The sequence below is a fragment of the Nerophis ophidion genome, linkage group LG04, assembly GCF_033978795.1.
Source record: "Nerophis ophidion isolate RoL-2023_Sa linkage group LG04, RoL_Noph_v1.0, whole genome shotgun sequence".
Classification (NCBI taxonomy): Eukaryota; Metazoa; Chordata; class Actinopteri; order Syngnathiformes; family Syngnathidae; genus Nerophis; species Nerophis ophidion.
Window position 1 is genome coordinate 63,712,277 of NC_084614.1, and position 25,033 is coordinate 63,737,309.

At 39.2% G+C, this 25,033-nt stretch overlaps 2 protein-coding genes across 9 annotated transcripts in view; both read right to left on the minus strand.

Moving 5' to 3' along the window:
- Nucleotides 1-3,319: 3,319 nt before the first annotated feature.
- Nucleotides 3,320-11,366, minus strand: dub (duboraya). Of its 6 annotated transcripts, none has more exons than XM_061898742.1 (7): nucleotides 11,301-11,366; nucleotides 9,080-9,161; nucleotides 7,049-7,135; nucleotides 6,922-6,990; nucleotides 4,432-4,497; nucleotides 4,135-4,365; nucleotides 3,320-4,062 (listed from the first exon to the last, which is right to left on the minus strand). In XM_061898742.1, the coding sequence occupies exons 2-7, from the start codon at nucleotides 9,107-9,109 to the stop codon at nucleotides 3,706-3,708; spliced, it is 840 nt and encodes a 279-aa protein (XP_061754726.1). In that variant the 5' UTR covers nucleotides 9,110-9,161; nucleotides 11,301-11,366; the 3' UTR covers nucleotides 3,320-3,705. The 6 variants fall into 6 exon arrangements, with proteins under 6 accessions (XP_061754726.1, XP_061754727.1, XP_061754728.1 ...); XM_061898743.1 differs by having other exon boundaries at nucleotides 9,080-9,158; nucleotides 11,301-11,365; XM_061898744.1 differs by lacking the exon at nucleotides 11,301-11,366 and adding an exon at nucleotides 9,229-9,271 and having other exon boundaries at nucleotides 9,080-9,158.
- A 5,583-nt stretch (nucleotides 11,367-16,949) lies between these two features.
- Nucleotides 16,950-25,033, minus strand: part of LOC133551720 (stromal interaction molecule 1-like) — a 30,911-nt gene continuing 22,827 nt past the window's right edge. For 2 of the 3 annotated variants that reach the window (XM_061898734.1, XM_061898735.1), the window contains exons 12-14: nucleotides 19,883-19,969; nucleotides 19,710-19,773; nucleotides 16,950-18,143 (exon numbers count right to left, since the gene is read on the minus strand). In XM_061898734.1, the coding sequence (XP_061754718.1) occupies nucleotides 17,738-18,143; nucleotides 19,710-19,773; nucleotides 19,883-19,969 (557 nt within the window). In that variant the 3' untranslated portion in view covers nucleotides 16,950-17,737. Of the gene's footprint in view, nucleotides 18,144-19,709; nucleotides 19,774-19,882; nucleotides 19,970-21,188; nucleotides 23,891-25,033 lie in introns of those variants that run through there. The other variant, XM_061898736.1, reaches the window with a different exon arrangement.

Sequence of the window (25,033 nt, forward strand, 5' to 3'; positions counted from 1 at the left end):
TGTAAAAGGGAATAGCAGACAAGCCTGAGCGTGAATAAACACTTCTCCTGGACTGTTGTGATCAAAGCCATTTATGCTGCGTGTGCTTCATACTACGTTTTTCATCCTACCTCTATTGACTTTGATTGTAACTCTGAAGGTGGACAATTGCCAGGTCAACTTCACCCCTTATTCCGTGTCGTGTCGTTTGTACACGGAAACGTTTCTCTACAGAAAATGTGAAAACTTACTACTGTTTCTGAACTGTAGCAATTAGATGAGAAGTAACAGTTGTGATCCGGATCTGTCTGGTCTGTCAATACGAGGGTCATGACCTGGGATTATCAAAGCACCATTGTGTTCAATTTGTAAAGATAGCCTTCTGATTCAACGACCCCACCTTCCACTAACAATTTACCAGCATGCCTCCGGCCTCCCAACTGGGAAGGTACATTTTCCACCAGTGTGTTTATTTGTGGTTGCAGTTCCACTGAATGGGAGTCCATCAGAGGATTATCCAAAATGGAATTAAGTACGCCACACAACGAAAGAGCAAAAGGAGCCAGCATTCCCTTCTGGTTGTTTCTCAGTAGTCAGGATTATGGGTGACCCAATAGTGTATCGGTGCCAACTTTTGGCAAAAAAATCCTCTTGTCAACACGACAACTTGGGCATCACTGCTTCTGAGAAACAGCCGAGTGGAATGGAATGGGCCAAAGAAGTTGACCCGGAAAGTCCCTAGTTTCCGATTTCGTATCCGATTTTGTAACAGTGGTGGCGTACTGTCAGTGTGTACGGGTTTTCTGCAATACCATTTTCAATAAAGTTTTGTTGTGTTAAAAACTCACTTGCAATTTGCAATAACCCACTTTGTTTGCACATGGATTCTGTGTAAAAGGATAAGGTGAATAAATGCCAGTTCTACAGTTAGGACAGAGGAGGCAATTTAGCGAAATCTTTTTGTAAAAGAGGCTCCTCAAAAGTGATCCTGGTGACTGGTTAGGAATGGGCTGTCATCTAGATCAGGGGTGTGAAAACTTTTTTTAATCTGATGCCGCATTGGGCTAAACATTTTTTTTGCCAAGCCTGAAAGCTGACTGCATGTCAAGTAACAGTGTATATTATATACACACGTATACAGTATATAGCCTATACATTTATTTGACCGTATATACATATTTTATTAATACATACGTGTTTGTGTGTGCGTGTATATATGTATACATTGTATATATTTATACACACACAATGTAAATACAATATATATTTATACAATTCTTAGGTTAGTGTACTTATACAGATATTAAATATGTGTAATATAATCAAATTAGCATATAAAGAAATTTGATATCGAAATCACTACACTAACTTCAGTTTTTTAAATTTTTTTTTCAACTATATGTGCTGTCTCGTGTAATCTACGATCGCAATGTTTCAAGTCTGCAAATTAATTTAATACCAAATTGCAGAGGGAAGTTTGCCAAACATGTAAAAATACTGTACAACCTGCAGTAAAGCGATATTTTTGAGGGTGATCGACAAATTGGTGTGTAATGGATGTGTGTACACACACACACACACACACACACACACACACACACACACACACACACACACAACACACACTCATAGACATGCATACACAAATAAACACATTACGTTATTGTCGCCCCCGCAGCAGAACATTGATTGTGACGTAATCACAATCATTTGTACCAAAATAACACTTCAGTTTGCACTGATTAAATCAAGTTGTTACAGACTGAACAACAAGACATAACTTCCACCACTTCAACTTTAACAACTCCCCCTCGCCCCACATCAGACCCTGACGACGATGCAATATGAAGTATAAATGATAAACTGTTGAATTTTAAGAGTATGTGAAAGTTTGACTCCTACCTTGTTTCCCTCCCTGACAACCTCCTAAAAGTTTTGTAATCAATCAGAAATATCAAGCAGCTAAAATGCCCCAAACATGTGGAAGTGTGGAGATTAATTGCTTTGCATATCACCCATCAAGCTCTGTAATGGACATGTATATGTTTAATTTTAAATTTTAAACAGTATAGTGCTTGAATGTGCTTTATAATGTCCAAAAGTTTCAATGAGCAGTAGGTGTGTTTTGACTTTATTTGTTGGTTATAGTTAGTTTATACCATGAGTGGGAGATGTTGTTTGGCTTGGGTCATATAAATTGAGGCTGTGCTCAAATTCCTTCCAATGAAGTACATGGTCATTGAACATCAATGCTGTCTTTGGCCACATGAGGGTGGTAAGATCACTCTGCTTCAATTCACAGGGGCCTAGAGTTAGGTTAAGAACACGCCACGGGCCAATCTTCGGTGGGTCATGCTTGTCCCAGGGGCTTTAGTTTGGACACCCCTGAGTTAGAGGGCCTGTCTCTTTCTGGAGTACATGCCCTCTTTCTTCTTTGTTGACTTGTAGCCATGTTGTGCCGAGTATCCAGGACAGAAAAGCGTGTACCAGTTTTAACGTTTTTAGGGTAGCTTGAATTCGCCGTTCTATGGTCACCATGTTACTTGCATTTGGAATAGTTAGCTTATAAACACTAAACAATCTTACCACTTTTTACTACCAAGGTTTGTTTGATTTCTGAATTGTTTTACACCCAAAAGCTTGGATTTAAGTGATTAGTTAAACTTCACAGTGCACGGCATGTGCAGTAAAGCGACTGTTTTGTAATGAAAACATGGCGAGTTTGATTCCCAGATCCTTGAGAAATCAGTTATGTGATTTAAGTTAGGCCCTGCGATGAGGTGGCGACTTGTCCAGGGTGTACCCCGCCTTCCGCCCGATTGTAGCTGAGATAGGCGCCAGCGCCCCCCGCGACCCCGAACGGGAATAAGCGGCAGAAAATGGGTGGGGGGGGTGGGGGGATTTAAGTTATGGTGCGGGCTTCACGGTGGCAGAGGGGTTAGTGCGTCTGCCTCACAATACGAAGTTCCTGTGTAATCAGGGTTTAATTCCGGGCTCGGGATCTTTCTGTGTGGAGTTTGCATGTCCTCCCCGTGAATGCGTGGGTACCCTCCGGGTACTCCGGCTTCCTCCCACCTCCAAAGACATGCACCTGGGGATAGGTTGATCGGCAACACTAAATTTGCCCTAGTGTGTGATTGTGAGTGTGAACGTTGTCTGTCTATCTGTGTTGGCCCTGCGATGAGGTGACGACTTGTCCAGGGTGTACCCCGCCTTCCGCCCGATTGTAGCTGAGAAAGGCACCAGCGCCCCCTGCGACCCCAAAGGGGAATAAGTGGTAGAAAATGGATGGATGGAAGTTATGGTGCAAGGCAGCTGGTTAGGTGAGACAAAGTCAACATGTTGTAAATGTGGTAATTTTATATGACGAAAACAATTTTCTGACAAACGTAAGGAAAAGGGCCAATACTAGAATATCTTTAGTCACCTCACCTGTGGGAAAATACCCTTATGATTAAATCAAACACATACAGCAGTGTAAAAAGGCAGCAAAATGATTCCACAGTAAGATTCTCTGCCACTTTGAGACAACCAGCAGCGATTCAAAAAAAAAAAAAAAAAGTTTGTGTCTGCACTCTATCAGTGTTTCCTTTCCAAGCAGACCCCATTGGAACATTTTGAGTTTCGGACCCGGACTTCTTTCATCAACTCGTGGAACCCTGCAGGACACAATCAAGCTTTAAATCATCTCATAAATGTCCTATCAACATGTTTCCACGGAGACTACTATCTATCTAGAACACTCGTGTTGCTTTTTTGTTCTTCCTGGTTGTTATTTTGATCATCTCCTGAGCTTTTCTCCTCGGTTCCTCCTGCTTCTGTGACTGCATCTTCACTCTTCTGGTCTTCTTCACTTGTGATGGCACAATTTTTTTGGCTGTTGTCAGATTTGCTATCAATGACATGGTCTCCATTTCCATCTTTGAAGACTCCTTCTCCTTTGTCTCGCTCTGTTGTTTCACGGTCAGGTTGACTTGCGGTTGTGTCTATCTGCTCTGGGGCCTCACCCACTTCATCACCGCTGCTGGAGTTTCTGTGGCGACGAGATGGTGGGCGTCGTCTTAGGGAATGGCGCGCTCGACTCTGGAGGGGAGCCAACGAAGAAAATAGTGATTAATCGGTCGTTTTGCCATCTATACCAACTATCTGACCGACCTTGTTGATGTTCGTCAGGAGGGATGCCTCATGAAGAGTTTCAAATGAGGTCGGCCCCTCCACCTCAGTCACCAGCAAACACGTGGAGGTGGGACTGGAAGGGCTCAGCGTGGACGAAGAGGTCGCCGACTTGGAACTTGGGGAGGGAGGCGGGGTGAATGGTGGCAGCAGCCTGAAACCAGGGCTCTTGGGAGAGGGCAGCAGGGCTGATGGGGACAGATCGAGGTTGGCCTAATGGAAAAAAGGTGTGATGACGTCAAATGATAGCGGAGTAATGACGAAGCAGCATGGACTTACCTGAAGTTTCTCAATCAGAGCTGAGTTTCTCTTGGCTTTTACAGGCGAGGTGACACCGGCAGGCCTCTGACAGATACAGTTCACAATTTAATTTTACATTAAATTTATTTTTAAACTTATCATTCCAGATTTTTGAATTCAGTAAAAAGCACACACAGCTGTATTTCCAAGCCTACAAATATCCAATAAAAATATTTTGTTGTTTAAGTTTGTAAATAAGCAAATACCATGAAATATCAACTTTAAACCTTATTACTATAAATATACATAGTATATATTTTTATGTAATTCTGATACTACTAATTAAATATATAAAACAATTGTATTTATTTTATATATGCTTAGTGGTTAGACTGTTTGCCCTGAGATTGGTAGGTCGTGAGTTCAAACCCTGGCCGAGTCATACCAAAGATTATAAAAATGGGACCCATTACCTCCCTGCTTGGCACTCAGCATCAAGGGTTGGAATTGGGGGTTAAATCACCAAAATGATTCCCGGGCACAGCCGCCGCTGCTGCTCACGTCTCCCTTCATCTTCCACGGGGTGATCAAGGGTAATGGATCAAATGCAGAGAATAAGTTCACCACACCTAGTGTGTGTGTGACAATCATTGGTACTTTAACTTTATAATATATATTTTCAGTATATATACAGTACATACTGTCTTATATCATAACATTATGTATACATATATTATTAATGTGTGTACATATACACTGTATGTATGTGTGTATATATTTATATAATGTATGCGAGTATATATGTGTATATATCTGTATATATGAGTACATAAGTGTATATCTATATGTGTGTGTGTATATACACTCGCGATCAAAAGTTTACATACACTTGTAAAGAACATAATGTCATGGCTGTCTTGAGTTTCCAATGCTTTGTACAACTCAAATTTTTTTGTGATAGAGTGATTGGAGCACATACTTGTTGGTCACAAAAAACATTCATGAAGTTTGGTTTTTTAATGAATTTATTATGGGTCTACTTTAAATGTGACCAAATCCGCTGGGTCAAAAGTATACTTACAGCAATATTTGGTTACATGTCCCATGGCAAGTTTCACTGCATTAAGGTGCTTTTGGTAGCCATCCACAAGCTTCTGGTTGAATTTTTGACCACTCCACTTGACAAAACTGGTGCAGTTCAGCTAAATTTGTTGGTTTTCGGACATGGACTTGTTTCTTCAGCATTGTCCACACATTTCAGTTAGGACTTTTGGAAAGCCATTCTAAAACGATAATTCTAGCCCGATTTAGCCATTCCTTTACCACTTTTGACATGTGTTTGGGGTCATTGTCCTGTTGGAACACCCAACTGCGCCCAAGACCCAACCTCCGAGCTGATGGTTTTAGATTGTCCTGAAGAATTTGGAGGTAATCCTCCTTTTTCATTGTCCCATATAAAGCACCATTTCCATTGGCAGAAAAACAGGCCCAGAACATTATACTACCACCACCATGTTTGACGGTAGGATGGTGTTCCTGGGATTAAAGGCCTCACCTTTTCTCCTCCAAACCTAATGCTGGGTATTGTGGCCAAACAGCTCAATTTTTGTTTAATCTGACCACAGAACTTTCCTCCAGAATGTCTTATCTTTGTCCATGTGACGTCAGATGAAACAAAAATATTACTGTTTGGCCACAACACCCTGCAAAAGAACCAAACTTCATGAATGTTTTTTGTGACCAACACGTATGTTTTCCAATCACTCCATCACAAAAAAATAAGAGTTGTAGAAATTATTGGAAAATCAAGACAGCCATGACATTATGTTCTTTACAAGTGTATGTAAACTTTTGATTGTGACTGTATATACACACGCACACACACACACACACACACATATATATATATATATATATATATATACACACATATATATCTATACATCATATATATCTATACATCATATATATATCTATACATCATATATATACATATACACCTACATACATACACACATTTGAATATATAGTATATATATATGTGTGTATATATATGTATCTATATATATGTGTGTCAAATAATTCCTTATAATTACTGTATTTTTTTTTAGTTAATAAGATGGCCCGACATCAACTACTGTACATAACCAATGTCCACAACCATAGGACATTACAACACATCTATGTAATTCATGTGACCTGCTTTTTATATTTCTTGGTGGGCAGATCATTCGCTCAGTGTACAATATTGGTGTCAAGAGAGTGTTTTTGTTGTATTATTTATCTACATAGTGCAATCGTTTAGTGTGCAATATGTATTAATGTGCATAGTGGTATTATTATCAAACATTTTTTTGTTTTTCATTGTCTATTACATCTTACTTTTCTTACTTTATATCAAATTGGCATCGCAACCACATAATTTCCTCATTGTATGATCAATAGTCTATCCTCTCCTACAAAACCTTGAAACAACGCATTTCATTTTTTGTGCAGATAAAAAAAACAAACACATTAAGCATTGCTTACCTCCTGCTCGTCACCGTGAATGTTGGGCAGTTGCAAGGAACGAGGAGGTCTACGTCGGACAGGCTTTTCCTGAAACCCAATGTGTCTTTGTTTAAAATGTTAACTGACAGCTAATGAACTAATTCACTGTTTCTCTGACCGCTGCATCGTGTGGAGCTGAGGGACCTTTGAATCTTCCAGCGAGTTCAGCCACCGAGGGCCGTGACGGAGCCTCCTAAGACAAAAAGGAAGGCTGGAATGATCCCAGAGTGAGTAGTTCTTCTTTTTTTTTTTAGAAAGGAAATGTATAACACCGAGGACATTTTAAATAGCTTTACTTTATGAATGACACACACACACACACACACACACACACTTGTATTTCCTACCTTCTTGGGACCTCTGAAAAAGGCTTACCTCTTTACCACCCTTTCTAGATATATAAAGATGTGTATTTACAACATTAATAATATATACATACTATGCAAATGTAAAAAAGCTTGTTGTGAAAAATGAGTTGGAATTTCACAAGAAAAACTTAGAATTTTGGCAGTATTAGAATAAAATCTAGTCATTTTACTCAACGTAAGATAACATTTGAAACAACTGAACATTTGTGCAATATTGTGATAAAAGTTGAAATGTTACTCAATAACTGACACAGTTGTATAAAAAAACTTAAACATTTTGGCAATATTATAATAATCGGAATTTTACTAGACAAAAGTCATTATTTACCTCAGCAAATTTCACTATTTTACAAGAACAACAAAACATTTGGCAATTGTGATACAAGTCAGAATTGTATATGACAAATGTCACCATTTTGCATTAAAAGCAATAATTTTACATAAAAAAGTAATAATTTTCCGAGAAAATATTATATTACAGAAACAGAAAGAATGTGAGAAATTGTTCAAATTTTTAAGAAAAAAGTCGACACATTGTGGGGAAAAAGACTACTTTCAGTTATTTAAAAAAAAAAATGTTGTTTGGTTTTTAATATTCATTATTTACTTCAGGTTATTACAGTATGTCTCAATATACATATTCATTTATTTTTTTAATAAATTTTTGCCAGAGGGAGAGCATTTCGAATTTTTACACACCCTTGTTATTGCATATGTTGGCCAGAGGGGGAGCACTTCAAATTTTTACCCACACTTGCTATTTCATATGTTCACCAAAAGGGGGAGCACTTTTAAAACCGACACACAGTCAATTTGAAAAATCCCTCCTTTTCGGACCGCCCTAATTTTGATAGATTTTACCATCAGGGGTGCAATTGAGATATTTTCTATTAGATGCAATGGTTTTCCATATTGGGGCCATAATTTATGTCCTAACTTGTTCACCGGTCCTCATATGGAAGGTATTTTTCCTTGTTGATGTCTTAAGAAGGGTAGAAATACAAGAACACACACACACACACACACACAGCTGCTGATGTGCGGCTGATCCATGTCCATTCCAGCTGAAGGTCTCACATTGCTCACATTCAACAGATAATGAAATCATAACACGGCCTGGAAGAGTGACACGCATACACACGGTTCTATTTTAACTTAGTCCTCAATAGTTAGGTCAACAAGTCAATCAGAGAGTTTGTGTTCACGAATTGCTTACTACCAACTTGTAAAATTACCGCAAAAAATGAAGCTCAACCGTTAAACCACTTCCTCTTTTTTTTTCTTTGAGCGTCCGCTGTTTAAATGTAACTACCGCTGACATCTTACCACACGATTCTTGATTATTTCTAAAACGTATTATTCCAAAATTTGATTTCTGAATAGTGAAAGGTGTCCCTCTGTAATCACAGTTATTAGACGGCCCCAAGTGGGAAAAGGAGAATTGCAGGGGAAGTTCAAAGTGTTGAAATGTGTCCACATGACTGTTTGTGACATTTATGGCGCCCCCTGGTGGTTGTGGTCAAAATGCTTTGGAAGACATACTTGTGCACATGTAATACAGATGTCCTCAAAGTTTGTCAAGCATTATACCAATGGAGTTAAATAACAGCGCCACCACGTGGTGTATTTGTTAGAAGACTATTAGCACTGTAGTGGTGCATGTTTTGACACATCTTCACCTTTTTGTGTGCAGCTGTCCAGTTATCCCACACAAATACTATAAATACTGTAAATCTTAACGCTTTTGAAAAGTAGTTAGCAATCCTTACCTGTGTTTCCTGCTCACGTCCTTCCTGCATATTTCCCTGGCGGCCAGATGGTTCTTCACTAATGTAAAGGCTGTATTATCTGCTGAAATAAATAAATACATCAAAAAGTAGTTGAGGAAATGTTAGCGAGACTCAAACTTGGTACAAACAATCGTCTTTCAATTGCTCTGGCAAGCATCAGGATATGAACTGGCGTGTGTGTGTGTCTGTGTCACACTGAATGTTGCAGGAAGTCTCAAACCTTGCTATGTCGTCACCACATCATAGCAACAATAATTCAGATAATAAACATGTGCTCTGAAGTAGTTATAAATATTTGAAACAATATATATTTTTTTTCAGAATTTTGTGTTTTAATATTGAATTTTTAAATGATAAAAATAGATTTTGTATGACATGATGGACCTGATGAGAATGCGACTTGACCAGGGTGTACCCCGCCTTCCGCCCGACTGTAGCTGAGATAGGCGCCAGCGCCCCCCGCGACCCCAAAAGGGAATAAACGGTAGAAAATGGATGGATGGATGATGGACCTGAGCACTGAACCATTGCGTAATAAATGAAATGTCACTTATTTTTCTTCTTTTTTCTTTTTTTTTAGCAATAATTTAAAGTAAATGACACCTAAAGAGATTCCTCTACAGAATCTCCTCTCTCTTCAACAAAAGTACCTTGAAAATTGTAGCGGGAACTCTCATTCAACCCTTTTTCGATTACGCTTGCACCTCCTGGTACCCCAGCCCCTCCAAAACCCTCAAATCTAGACTCCAAACATCCCAGAACAAGCTAGTCCGGTTACTTTTAGACCTCCACCCCAGCTCACACCTCACTCCAACCCACTTCTCCAAGGTGGCCTGGCTCAGGGTGGAGGACAGAGTAAAACAACTTGCTCTGAGCCTAGTCTATAAAATCCGCTACACCTCCCTGATACCGAAGTACATGCCAAACTACTTCCTTAAATGACCGCTATAACCACAACACCAGGGGGAGCTCCACAAACCACGTTAAACCCAAATTCCGATCTAACAAAGGTCTTAACTCATTCTCTTTCTATGCCACATCACTGTGGACTGACAACAGGTGTAAAAGTAAGTGCATCTCTATATTCCTTCAAAACCGCTCTGAAACAACACATCCAGGCAACTTCAACCCTTTACTAATACCCTCATTCTAATACCCATTCACATCCCATCTCCCCGGATTGTAAATAACCTAATGTAAATAATTAAATGTTTTTCTAATGTATTTACTTGTTCTTATGCTATCTGAACTCACCATGTTCTCTGCTGGCTGTACATATCCTACTAAGTAAGACCTACACTGTTTCAATGTCAATTTCTTTGTTGATGCAATTGTCGGTGACTGAAGTACTGATATCAACCAAAGCTCCTCATCCCACCCCCCGGATAGTAAATAATGTAAATAATTCAATGTATATACTATGATGATTAACTTGTGTGATGACTGTATTATGCTGATAGTATATATTTGTACCATGAATTGATTAACGTGGACCCCGACTTAAACAAGTTGAAAAACTTATTTGGGTGTTACCATTTAGTGGTCAATTGTACGGAATATGTACTGAACTGTGCAATCTACTAATAAAAGTTTCAATCAATCAATCAATCAAAACCTTTAACACCCAGGTTAAGAACATTTAATATTGTTGTATTAGAAATATTCACTGTATTTACTAATAGTCATATCATGTCCATCAAATAAGAATGAGACAACAGTAGAGGTCGCTGTGCAAGCGAGCGGCAAAAAAAAAGTAAACGCACGCACCCATAAGAACACCCCAAAAATTCATATTATTGATATTTGAAACAGTGCTATATGCCAGTTATTAAACACATGGTTTACACACTAAGAAACAATAACAGGTATACAGTATGCAGTATTGTACCTACAAAATGTGCATGTCAAAGCATCTTCTTACAGGAAAATGTTGAGTGAATTGACTTGTGAGACAGCGCCCTCTGCTGGATTCTTAGCTGCAGTACTGCAGATAGTGCCATCAAACCATTTTTCCATTTAAGTCACCATAAAAGAGTAATTATTAACAATGTAAAGCAGTGAATAGAAGCTAAGAATCAATAAATCAAAACTGAGAAGGACAGTAGTTTTGCCCACTTGAGTACAACTTTGCTGAAACAAAAGGCAAACACACACACACGGCGAGGAGACAAGACGTAAGGTAACATTAGTAAGAGTTTACCTCCATCCCGCCCGTGTTGTCTTGGCTGGTTTATGCAGAGTATGCGGGAGAGAGCCCGCGCAGGCCCGCTGGGTTTAAAAATAGAACACTACAGAGATACACTGCAGCTCATGTTCCATCACATGTTTGTCATTGCTCTACCGTTGCCCCTGCTCGTTATGTGGATGCCGGCGGGTTCATTCATCAATTAAAAACATATTTACTTACTGACAACCACAAACCCTTTGATTGGATTTCTGCAATCCCAAATTTTCCTAAAACATCCAAAATAAAGTCTTTAATCAAAGTATTTTGCTTCGGTAATTGCACAGTTCAATGAAACATGACAACAGTTGAACATTGTCATTGGGAAAACACAAAAGGATAATTTTATTTTTACTCAATTAGTCAAAACAATTAGCGAGTTCGGAAATGATTGAGTTAAATACGGCCAGAACAAAATAAACTTTATGTATTGTCAGCCACTTTCAGTTCATTTTTTTTGTACATGCATACGATACAATGTAATCTATCACATATTTCCAGTTGTTTGACTTCAAGTTTAGCTTTTTAACACGAAGTTCATTAGTTGTTGTTGTTGTTAGTTTAGCGGTTTCAGCACTTCTACACTATTCTACTTACAGTTGAACCACTGCATACACCAATATTTTGAACTAATTTACACTCCTGTACATAGTTAGGTTGTTTGGAATATTCCATTATACCAATATTTTGAACTATTTGATTATACTTCAGTTAGCTAGTTTGAATTTCTCTACCCAGCAAAACTTTGAAGACTACTTAATGTGGTTCATTCAGAATATTTAATTATACCAATACATTAAACTACGGCATTTGAAGTAGTTTAGCATACTTTAGTTGGTTAATTTGAACTATTTAAGAACATTGTTGCTCTACTGTAATTTAAACTCTTTTACAGTTTAGATTTCTTTACATCCCAACTACTTTAGTTTGTTCAAATAGTTTAATATATCAGTATAATCAATCAATCAATGTTTACTTATATAGCCCTAAATCACTAGTGTCTCAAAGGGCTGCACAAACCACCACGACATCCTCGGTAGGCCCACATAAGGGCAAGGAAAACTCACACCCAGTGGGACATCGGTGACAATAATGACCCAGTGGGACGTCAGTGACAATGATGACTATGAGAACCTTAGAGAGGAGGAAAGCAATGGATGTCGAGCGGGTCTAACATGATACTGTGAAAGTTCAATCCACAATGGATCCAACACAGTCGCGAGAGTCCAGTCCAAAGCGGATCCAACACAGCAGCGAGAGTCCCGTTCACAGCGGAGCCAGCAGGAAACCATCCCAAGCGGAGGCGGATCAGCATCGCAGAGATGTCCCCAGCCGATACACAGGCAAGCAGTACATGGCCACCGGATCGGACCGGACCCCCTCCACAAGGGAGAGTGGGACATAGAAGAAAAAGGAAAGAAACGGCAGATCAACTGGTCTAAAAAGGGAGTCTATTTAAAGGCTAGAGTATACAAATGAGTTTTAAGGTGAGACTTAAATGCTTCTACTGAGGTGGCATCTCGAACTGTTACCGGGAGGGCATTCCAGAGTACTGGAGCCCGAACGGAAAACGCTCTATAGCCCGCAGACTTTTTTTGGGCTTTGGGAATCACTAACAAGCCGGAGTCCTTTGAACGCAGATTTCTTGCCGGGACATATGGTGCAATACAATCGGCAAGATAGGATGGAGCTAGACCGTGTAGTATTTTATACGTAAGTAGTAAAACCTTAAAGTCACATCTTAAGTGCACAGGAAGCCAGTGCAGGTGAGCCAGTACAGGCGTAATGTGATCAAACTTTCTTGTTCTTGTCAAAAGTCTAGCAGCCGCATTTTGTACCAACTGTAATCTTTTAATGCTAGACATGGGGAGACCCGAAAATAATACGTTACAGTAGTCGAGGCGAGATGTAACAAACGCATGGATAATGATCTCAGCGTCTTTAGTGGACAGAATGGAGCGAATTTTAGCGATATTACGGAGATGAAAGAAGGCCGTTTTAGTAACGCTTTTAATGTGTGCCTCAAAGGAGAGAGTTGGGTCGAAGATAATACCCAGATTCTTTACCGTGTCGCCTTGTTTAATTGTTTGGTTGTCAAATGTTAGAGTTGTATTATTAAATAGAGTTCGGTGTCTAGCAGGACCGATAATCAGCATTTCCGTTTTTTGGCGTTGAGTTGCAAAAAGTTAGCGGACATCCATTGTTTAATTTCATTAAGACACGCCTCCAGCTGACTACAATCCGGCGTGTTGGTCAGCTTTAGGGGCATGTAGAGTTGGGTGTCATCAGCATAACAGTGAAAGCTAATACCGTATTTGCGTATGATGTCACCTAGCGGCAGCATGTAGATGCTGAAGAGTGCAGGGCCAAGGACCGAACCCTGGGGAACTCCACACGTTACCTTAACGTAGTCCGAGGTCACATTGTTATGGGAGACACACTGCATCCTATCAGTAAGATAAGAGTTAAACCAAGACAGGGCTAAGTCTGACATACCAATTCATGTTTTGATACGTTCTAATAAAATATTATGATCGACGGTATCGAAAGCAGCGCTAAGATCGAGGAGCAGCAACATAGATGACGCATCAGAATCCATCGTTAGCAATAGATCATTAGTCATTTTTGCGAGGGCTGTCTCCGTGGAGTGATTTGCCCTGAAACCGGATTGAAAGGTTTCACATAGATTGTTAGACGCTAAGTGTTCATTTAACTGCTCCGCAACAATTTTTTCAAGGATTTTTGAAATAAAGGGAAGGTGAGACACCGGTCGGTAGTTTACCATGAGGTCAGGATCGAGGTTAGGTCTTTTAAGAAGAGGATGAATAACCGCTTTTTTGAATGCTAGGGGAACAGTGCCCGAGGAGAGTTATAAGTTTATAATATTTAGCACTGATGGACCTAATAATACAAAGAGCTCCTTGATCAGTTTCCCAGGAAGAGGGTCAAGTAAACATGTTGTCTGTTTTATTCCATTTACACGTTGTATCAATTCCTCTAATGTTATTTCCTCAAAACGAGAGAAACTATTTTGGAGGGCAGTATCCGCCGTATATACCATCGTATCAGTGTTAATAGAACCCCGTTGTAGCTGGGACGCATTGTCTTTAATCTCCTTTCTAATGACTTCAATTTTCTTACTAAAGAATTGCATAAAGTCATCAGCTGAGTGGGTTGAGCTACTGGAAGGGGTCCCTTGTTGGGTTAGCGATGCTACCGTACTAAACAAAAATTTAGGATCGTTTTTATTACGGTGGATGAGATTTGAGTAATATTTAGCTTTAGCTAAGGTAAGCATGCGTTTATAAGTTATTAAACCATCACTCCATGCTTGATGGTGCACCTCAAGTTTAGTCGTGCGCCATTTGCGTTCCAGCTTTCTACATAATAATTTCTGAGCTCTAGTTTCTTCTGTAAACCACGGGGTGCGCTTTTTTGGAGCCTTTTTTAACTTTAGCGGTGCTATGTTATCAATGGTTTCGCGCAGGGAGTCGTTAAAGTTGTTAGTGAGGTTATCAATAGAGCCCACATACTTTGGGAATGGTGCCATTACCGAGGGCAGTAGGTCAGCAAGAGTTGTCGTTGTGGCTGTATTAATGTTGCGGCTGCTATAGCAGTTATTATTATTATTAGTTTGACGAACATGCGTCTGAACCTCAAATTTTATAAGGTAATGATCGGACAATACTTTAGTATACGGGAGTATCGTAACTTTGGAAACGGTGATACCCCTGACAAGCACTAGGTCTATCGTATTACCGTTGCGATGCGTGGGTTCATTTATTATTTGTGTGAGACCACAGCTATCAATTACAGTCTGGAGCGCTACGCACGGTGGGTCCGATGGGGTATTCATATGGATATTAAAGTCCCCCATTATGATTATATTATCGGCATGTGTCACTAGATCAGCAACGAACTCTGAGAATTCATTGATAAAGTCCGAATAGGGCCCTGGGGGGCGGTAGATAACAGCCAGGTGTAGAGGCAGCGGTGTGACAGACCTCATAGTAAGCACCTCAAACGATTTATATTTATTATTTATGTTAGGACTAAGGTTAAAGTTTTCATTGTATATTAGTGCGACCCCCCCACCCCTTTTAAACGGACGGGCAATATGCGCATGTGTAAAGTTAGGAGGACATGCCTCATTTAGCGCAAAAAAGTCGTTTGGTTTAAGCCAGGTTTCGCTGAGACCGATGACATTAAGATTGTTGTCTCTGATAATATCATTAATTAATAACGTTTTGGGAGACAATGATCTTATGTTTAAAACACCTATATTATAGGTAGTGGGCTGTTTCAGGGAATTTTTGATCAAATTATCCGTAGTAGCAATATTAATAATGTTGTGTTTATTATGCCCAGTGCATTTAGTATAGTTACGACCATATCTAGGAATTGATACGACAGGAATTTTCCGATTGTTTGATTGCTGCTTTGATAAACTGCACGCATCATGGTTAGCCACCTCAGTAACGGGGATTTTCCGATTGTTTGTTTGTTGCTTTGATATACTGCACGCATCATAGTTAGCCACCTCGGTAAAACACATGTCCAACTCTGAAACACTCAAAGCAGAAAAAACGTGTTCTAATTTAACTGACTCCTTACCCAGACCAGTAGTCTCGCATCTTTCATTTAAATCCGTCTTCAGGATGGAGGGAAGTGTGAAATATTCTGATGTAGTTTAATGTACTTAAATGAGCTAATTTGAACTACTTAGATGCAAATATTTAACTAATTTACAATATACATACATACATGCTTGTTTGAATTTGTTGGTGTATCCATTTTTTTAAACTATTTTACAATACTTGACATGGGTATAAAATACTACAAGATACATGCTAATATTTTTAAACAGTGTTACGCTACTCAACACAAGGACAGCTTATATAAAAAAATACATTAAATACTGTTAAACTACTTGTACTAGATTACACTCTTTCATGTACAGTTACTGTAGCTATAGTTAAATCCCGTACCTAACAATAATAACACTTAAAACTACTATACCAGTGATTTAAACCAGTTTACACTTACTTGTATAAATAGTACATTTTAACTACTTCATAAACAAATGTCAGGGATTCTTGGAGACATTGAAGTCAACAAAGGAACAAATCAAGGCTTTTTTCAAAAGGCTTTAAACAAAATTTAAAGAGGAACCCATAACCCTGAAAGATGTCTCCACCTTGAAAGGAAATTGAGTCACTAACGCAAACTCTCGTTTCTCCTTTTTTTCTTCCTTCACTTCCGCTGCTAAAACAGTGAATAATTTCCACCCGTGTCACTTGCTAGCAGAATGTCAAGGATTCAACAATTTTACAATACTGTCTTATAAGCAAAACAGTCACTCGAAACCACAGATTTAAAGGTGTACTTTTTTTTAAATTATAAACACTTTAACTACTTTATTTCAAACACCTACAGTATTGTAAAATATACATTTCAAAGGAATCTTGGGTATCAGTTTTTCTTTACATACAATAAATACATAATTTTTTTTGTAAATCACGTTGATTTTAATTTCACATTCTGCTTTAGATGTGAGACATGCACACAGGAACAAAACCTATGGTTTACTATGTGTGTACGTATATATATATATATATATATATATATATATATATATATATATATATATATATATATATATATATATATATATATATATATATTTATATACACACCGTCTGCTGCCTGGCAAGATCAAAACGGTGGGAACTAGACTCGGATGAGTAGTTGATATATTTTACTGGTCCGCTTGTGCTGGTGCTAAAAAATAAAGACACAGCCCAAAATAGCAAACAAAGTTCAAGTTTTCAGTCCATTCATCCAATGGAATTAATCAAAGCAATACAGTGGAACCTCCTACGTCAAACATAGCATTCTGGTGGTTGCTCAACACAAGTAAAGTGAATGTATCTGTTCCAGTGTCAAACAATAGCCATTATAAAACCGCACAGACAAACAGTACGATATGCTTAACAGTAAAAAGTTAACTGTATAATTCAACTACATAAAGCGAACGTTAAAACTATTGGCCCTTAAAGATGCTTGTCAGACACGTAACTGTCCTGCTCATTTTGCACTTAGCAGGCAGACCCTTTCCTGTGTCGCAGTAAGCTTAATTTCCTGTTCTACGGCTATTGCCACTCTTCTGTGATGGCATTAACCATAACTGACAAAACATAATGACAGGTTTGTTTGACTATTGAGGCCAACATGTCTAGAAAATGTAGGTTAAACGCCTAATTGACCTTTTTTTAAACATTTTTTGCTGTTCAACATTGGAGTTTCTGAGTTTGACATGTATAATTGTCTTAGTAAAGCCAGACTTCTCTTTTGTGTAAAAATGGTGGAAGTTTTCCAAAGAGCTAAAAGGCAAACGTGAGTCTTCAGTGATGTCACTTCTTCTTCTTGAAAATTTTATTGAAGGCGTGTCTTCTGTGTTCGCCCGACGACTCGCTCTCCTCCTCCACTGGGCTCCACCTTGGGGGAGTGTGAATGCCCGTCCCGCCGCTCGCCGAGCCCGGACAAGAGGAGTAAAGGGCTGGGCCGTCGGCGCTGTCGGGCGTGATGCAGAGGGAGCGGGTAGAGCAAGAGGAGGCGAAGAAGGTGGCAGAGGTGCCCCTCAGCTCCCCCAGGCTTGAGCTCTTCTCAAGGCTTCCTCCCACTCTAAATCTGGGGCTGTGACCCTGCAGGGGGTGGAGCCTAGGTGCAAGTAGGAGGGGCTTGGAGCCATACATGCTCCTGGATTCATTGTGAGAGAGCGGGAGGGCGGAGTCGGAGTCTGAGCGGTCCATTATGTCTCTGAGGGCGAAAGGAGGGGTAGAACAAAAAGGCATTATCAACACTTTTGACATTTCTGCAATGTAAACATCATGGTGAAAAAAATAGGTGAAAGCATCTACAGTGGAACCTTCAAAGTCAAACTATTTGAAATTCAACCAAAACTATCTGGGGAGAAAAAATTCTTCCAATGTCAAACAGCAAAAATGTTTTTATTTTTGTGCGGGGATACAACAACTGAAGGGTACTGAAAGTGGTTGTTTTTAAAGGGCTTTATAAAGAAAGTTGGTATGGTATGGCAAAGATAAAGTGTGATGATAACCATAGAACCAGAAATGGAGTACAATTTATTAAATATTCATCACAAATACAATGTTATCATACTAATGCTGACATAAATACTTCATAATATTATTACTATATGACACAAATTATTCCAGCATTACCTATAAAAGGCCACTGGGTGGCAGTATTGCTACTGCACCTTCCTGTCAGGTGTTAAGTTAAAAAAGTTAAAAGTACCAATGATTGTCACACACATACTAGATGTGGCGAAATTATTCTCTGCATTTGACCCATCACCCTTGATCACCCCCTGGGAGGTGAGAGGAGCAGTGGGCAGCAACGGTGCCGCGCCCGGGAATCATTTTATGGTGATTTAACCCCCAATTCCAACCCTTAATGCTGAGTGCCAAGCAGGGAGGTAATGGGTCCCATTTTTATAGTCTTTGGTATGACTTGGCCGGGATTTGAACTCACGACCTACCGATCTCAGGTGTCCTCAAAGTGTGAGTAGATTTATTTTAATTTTGATTAAACTGTGGTCAACTTCTTTTTGGAAATTTCCCCCGGGATCAATGAAGTATCTATCTATTTATTATTAAGGTTTGTTTACTTCAATCATTGCCTCTATAATGAATTATATCATTTTATGAAGTACATGTTTTGACTTTGGAATGGAAACATACACTAGACATTATTTCCTCTAGGGAACAATTATTCTTTGTTTTGTTAGTTTTATTAGGAAACATACTCAGTCATCAAAACATCAGTTTGTTGGCATGTTTTTACCTCGAGGTTCCACTGTATGTGTTTGAACAGACCGGAGGCTAAACTCCTTTATAATCCCTATTTCAATTAATTTAGTTATTCCTACTGCATCCTGTTAGCACACTAAACGCCATCATAGCTGACGTTTTTGTCTACCAATGAAAAGAATAACAAGAGTAACTTTGGAAAAGGCCCGAGCAGTGCAAGGTACCCAGAGCTGCCGGATCGACTGCGCTGCCTCCGGCTCCCCACAATGCCCCCTGCAAGCGAGGTGTCGTATGCTTCCAGAGAGTAAGAGGATTGAAGGAGTAGAGCAGAAAAGCAAGTGGTTCTCTCCATGTAGCACGATTTGGAAAAGACAGGGGGACGAGGAGGAATAGGAGCAGTATGCAGGCCGGAATGATGGAGGGGTGAGAGAGGTTGGAGGAGAGAGGGGTGGTGGGCACGGGGAAGAATTCCAGCTGGCCAATGGAGCGACTGCGTGTCTGCCGGGGGCCCGCGGGAGGGCAGGTAATTCGGCCCCTCGCATCTACCAACCTCTGGGAACTGAACTTCACAGCGGGGTCTCCCATCCTTTGCTGCAGGGGCATCAGAGTCTGAGCTGTGGAACACAAGTTTGTTTGTTTTTTTTATAAAAAGGAAGCCTCCAAATGACAATTAAGGTACTAACAAGTTGGTAGTGAGAGCGTGGAGTGGAGGGAAGGGCCAACCTGAGAGTTTCCATGGTGAATGGTTGTCTGTGATGCCACTCAAAGGCCACAGGTCACTCACTCGTCGGTCCATCTGCCAGGCTGCATCTAGAGGCCAAGGAAAAACAAAAAAGATGGCGAGGACAGTAAGCAGTTTTCAGTTGGTCGCTCCTTCTCCTCGCCATTCCTCTACTGCAGGGGTCCCCAACCTTTTTGAAACCAAGAGCTACTTCTTGTGTACTGATTAATGCGAAGGGCTACCAGTTTGTTACACACTTAAATAAATTGCCAGAAATAGCCAATTTGCTCAATTTACCTTTAATAAATGAATATATATGTATATATATATATATATATATATATATATATATATATGTATATATATAAAATGGGTATTTCTGTCTGTCATTCCGTCGTACATTTTTTTTCCTTTTACGGAAGGTTTTTGTAGAGAATAAATTATGAAAAAACACTTAATTGAAAGAGGAGAAAACAAGAAAAAAATGAAAATTAAATTTTGAAACATAGTTTATCTTCAATTTCGACTCTTTAAAATTCAAAATTCAACCGAAAAAAAATGAAGAGAAAAACTAGCTAATTCGAATCTTTTTGAAAAAATTAAAAAAATAATTTATGGAACATAATTAGTAATTTTTCCTGATTAAGATTAATTTTAGAATTTTGATGACATGTTTTAAATAGGTTAAAATCCAATCTGCACTTTGTTATAATATATAACAAATTGGACCAAGCTATATTTTTAACAAAGACGAATCATTATTTCTTGTAGATTTTCCAGAACAAACATTTTAAAAGAAATTCAAAAGACTTTGAAATAAGATTTAAATTTGATTCTACAGATTTTCTAGATTTGCCAGAATTTTTTTGAATTTTAATCTTAAGTTTGAAGAAATATTTCACAAATATTCTTTGTCGAAAAAACAGCAGCTAAAATGAAGAATTAAATTAAAATGTACTTAATATTCTTTACAAAAAAATAAATAAATACTTGAACATTGATTTAAATTGTCAGGAAAGAAGAGGAAGGAATTTAAATGGTAAAAATGTATATGTGTTTAAAAATCCTAAAATCATTTATAAGGTTGTATTTTTTCTCTAAAATTGTCTTTCTGAAAGTTATAAAAAGCAAAGTAAAAAAATAAATGAATTTATTTAAACAAGTGAAGACCAAGTCTTTAAAATATTTTCTTGGATTTTCTAATTCTATTTGAGTTTTTTCTCTCTTAGAATTAAAAATGTTGAGCAAAGCGAGACCAGCTTGCTAGTAAATAAATACAATTTAAAAAATAGAGGCAGCTCACTGGTAAGAACAGAGCAGCGGGCTACTCATCTGGTCTTTACAGGCTACCTGGTGCCCGCGGGCACCGCGTTGGTGACCCCTGCTCTACTGGCTATTAATACTAGCAGGTACTATTTCTACTAGCGGGAGTCCAAGCGAATCAATCTGATACCATATGTATTTATGAATGGTGGATATATAGGCTAATAAGGTAAAGTTTTGTACCTGACACGTTTCGGTTACCTTAACTCTGCAGCCTTCATCAGAGGTGTCACGTGAGGATAGCGTGATGTCATCTGTGACGTGTTATATGGACTTTTCCTTTTTACCTTACTAGCCTAAATAAATAAACCATTTATAAATACACATCAGTAGGCTAAATCAACTTCTTCAACATGATAACCACATGTGTGACAAACAACGTCTTGTCAGTCACAACATGGAATAATGCACACACATGCTACGTTAGCTTGTTGACTAGAGGTGGGAATCTTTGGGTACCTTAGGATTCAATTACGATCATAAATCCATTGTTTAGACATCCATCAATATTGTGTATTATTATTGTTAATATATTTTATATCATTCTCATTATATATTATGAATGTATTACATTTCATTGTTAATAATAATGGGTCTTCAAGGCTCCTTTGGTTACTGATGTATGCAGTATTGCGTAATTCCTGGTTTTTGGATGTAGTGAGCACAGTACAGATATACAGTGGGGCAAAAAAGTATTTAGTCAGCCACCGATTGTGCAATTTCTCCCACTTAAAATGATGACAGAGGTCTGTAATTTTCATCATAGGTACACTTCAACTGTGAGAGACAGAATGTGAAAATAAATCCAGGAATTCACATTGTAGGAATTTTAAAACATTTATTTGTAAACATGGTGGAAAATAAGTATTTGGTCAATAACAAAATTTCAACTCAATACTTTGTAAGATAACCTTTGTTTGCAATAACAGAGGTCAAACGATTACTATAGGTCTTTACCATGTCTGCACACACAGTAGCTGGTATTTTGGCCCATTCCTCTATGCAGATCTTCTCGAGAGCAGTGATGTCTTGGGGCTGCCGCCGAACAACACGGACTTTCAACTCCCTCCACAGATTTTCTATGGGGTTGAGGTCTGGAGACTGGCTAGGCCACTCCAGGACTTTCAAATGCTTCTTACGGAGCCACTCCTTCGTTGCCTGGGCGGTGTGTTTGAGATCATTGTCATGCTGGAAGACCCAGCCACGTTTCATCTTCAAAGCTCTCACTGATGGAAAGAGGTTTTGGCTCAAAATCTCACGATACATGGCCCCATCCATTCTTTCCTTAACACGGATCAGTCGTCCTGTCACCTTAGCAGAAAAACAGCCCGAAAGCATGATGTTTCCACCCCCATGCTTCACAGTAGGTATGGTGTTCTTGGGATGCAACTCAGTATTCTTCTTCCTCCAAACACAACAAGTTGAGTTTATACCAAACAGTTCTATTTTGGTTTCATCTAACCACATGACATTCTCCCAATCCTCTGCTGTATCATCCATGTGCTCTCTGGCAAACTTCAGACGGGCCTGGATATGCACTGGCTTAAGCAGGGGGGCACGTCTGGCACTGCAGGATTTAATTCCCTGTCGGTGTAGTGTGTTGATGGTAACCTTTGTTACTTTGGTCCCAGCTCTCTGCAGGTCATTCACCAGTTCCCCCCGTGTGGTTCTGGGATTTTTGCTCACCGTTCTCATGATAATTTTGACACCATGGGATGAGATCTTGCGTGGAGCCCCAGATCGAGGAAGATTATCAGTGGTCTTGTATGTCTTCCATTTTCTGATAATTGCTCCCACAGTTGATTTTTTCACACCAAGCTGCTTGCCTATTGTAGATTCACTCTTCCCAGTCTGGTGCGGATCTACAATTCTTTTCCTGGTGTCCTTCGACAGCTCTTTGGTCTTGGCCATAGTGGAGTTTGGAGTCCGACTGTTTGAGCCTGTGGACAGGTGTCTTTTATACAGATAACAAGTTCAAACAGGTTCCATTAATACAGGTAATGAGTGGAGGACGGGAGAGCATCTTAAAGAAGAAGTTACAGGTCTGTGAGAGCCAGGGATCTTCCTTGTTTGAACTGACCAAATACTTATCTTCCACCATGATTTACAAATAAATTATTTAAAATTCCTACAATGTGAATTCCTGGATTTTTTTTCACATTCTGTCTCTCACAGTTGAAGTGTACCTATAATGAAAATTACAGACCTCCATCATCATTTTAAGTGGGAGAACTTGCACAATCGGTGGCTGACTAAATACTTTTTTGCCTCACTGTATATGTATGAATGACTAGATACGTGAGAACTTTAACTGCCTGTTAAGTGAAAACAATGAATTGGCGAGCAAACAGCCTAGATTTAACGTCTGTGCCTTCTAAAACCACAGAATGTTCAGACATTTGGGCCCCGGTAGCCATTAACTAACTTGCGGCTCTAAGACGTGTGTCGTCTATCTACTCATTCATATCTATGGCTAGAAATGTTCCCGGCTGCTGTCTGCACTGTGGATATTATTGTCTCTCCTGAATAGGGATGGGTACCGAATTTGGTACTCTTATAAGCACCGACTGAATTCCGTCGATACCACCGGGCATTGATTCATGTCAAATTCAACGGTGCCGTATTTCGATACCTTTGTTGCACGTGATGTCGCGTCCTGTTCCAGACTGGTCGCCTCCAGTTGCAGACTAAACACCGGCTCAAAAGGGGGAAAAAAATCACTGAAGCAGGACTCAGAGCAGACTCAGCCAAACTCCTTCTACGTAATGTTGCAATTTTCAACAAACAAAGCAAGCATGCTTGGTAGCAAACGCTTGAACGTAAAGTAAGGCTCCACTCTTCTAAAATGCGCTAATTTACATTGGATTTGTCATCGACAGGCTGCTATATAGCATTAGCGATTTTAACACCCCCAAATTTGGTCATGAAAACTACAACTAAGCATTACGAATCAAACAGCTGGTTTGTAATAAGTACAATACTCACAGCATAAACACTTTGTAGGGCGCAACATTGCCCTGATGTGGGATCTGAGCCGAGGATGTCGTTGTGGCTTGTGCAGCCCTTTGAGACACTCATGAGTTAGGGCTATATAAATAAACTTTGATTAATTGATTGATTGATTACACATTCAGCTTCATGGAGAAAGCTACTTCCTAGTTAGACAACCTACCACTGTTAGCTTGTAAAGTACTGCCATCTAATGTCTTGGAGGTGCATCTGCATAGCAAATGAGACTGAAATGTCATAAGAAAACAATATTTAACAACTAGACAGCACAGTTATCATAATAAGCTAATTTTTAAATGATACGTTTATAACATGTTGAAAAGAGAAACTGGAAATTGTGATGTATCATGTTGTGTGCTTGCATGTTCAAAATAAACTCAAACTCAACTCAACTCAACTGAACATTAAAATAAATACTTTCGTAATCAAACAATATTTATTAACTCTCACAAAAGTACCGGAATTGGTACCATTGAGCACTGGTATCCATTCCCTGGTAGCAGGAATTGGTACGGTATCAGTCCAAATGTGAACGGTACCCATCCCTACTCCTGACTAATAATTTAGTTGCTCATTTCCTCTTCTTAGCTAGTTACTCTCTGCTGTAATATGGTTCCTATTAGGCTTATTCTTTTCTTGTTTCACTCCTTCACATTCAAGGTAGTTTAGCGCCACAGCTAGCATAGCTTGTCTTCCATCCTCTTTGTGTGTCCGCGCTAACTCAGCTAACACGTAATGTTAAAAAAGTGGTGTCAAACATACGGCCCGAGGACAGGTTTTACCCGGCCTGCAAGATGAGTTAGCGGACTATAAAAATGAGC

Bases quoted from the DNA above. Each gene is read 5' to 3' on its own strand.
- dub (XM_061898740.1), bottom strand. From the start codon at position 9,180: ATGTATTTATTTATTTCAGCAGATAATACAGCCTTTACATTAGTGAAG. The intron at 7,007-7,048 runs GTGAATTAGTTC...TTTTAAACAAAG, and splicing joins ATGCAGCGGTCAGAGAAACA to ACACATTGGGTTTCAGGAAA. The intron at 4,498-6,921 runs GTAAGCAATGCT...TGTATCTGTCAG, and splicing joins TTCACGGTGACGAGCAGGAG to AGGCCTGCCGGTGTCACCTC.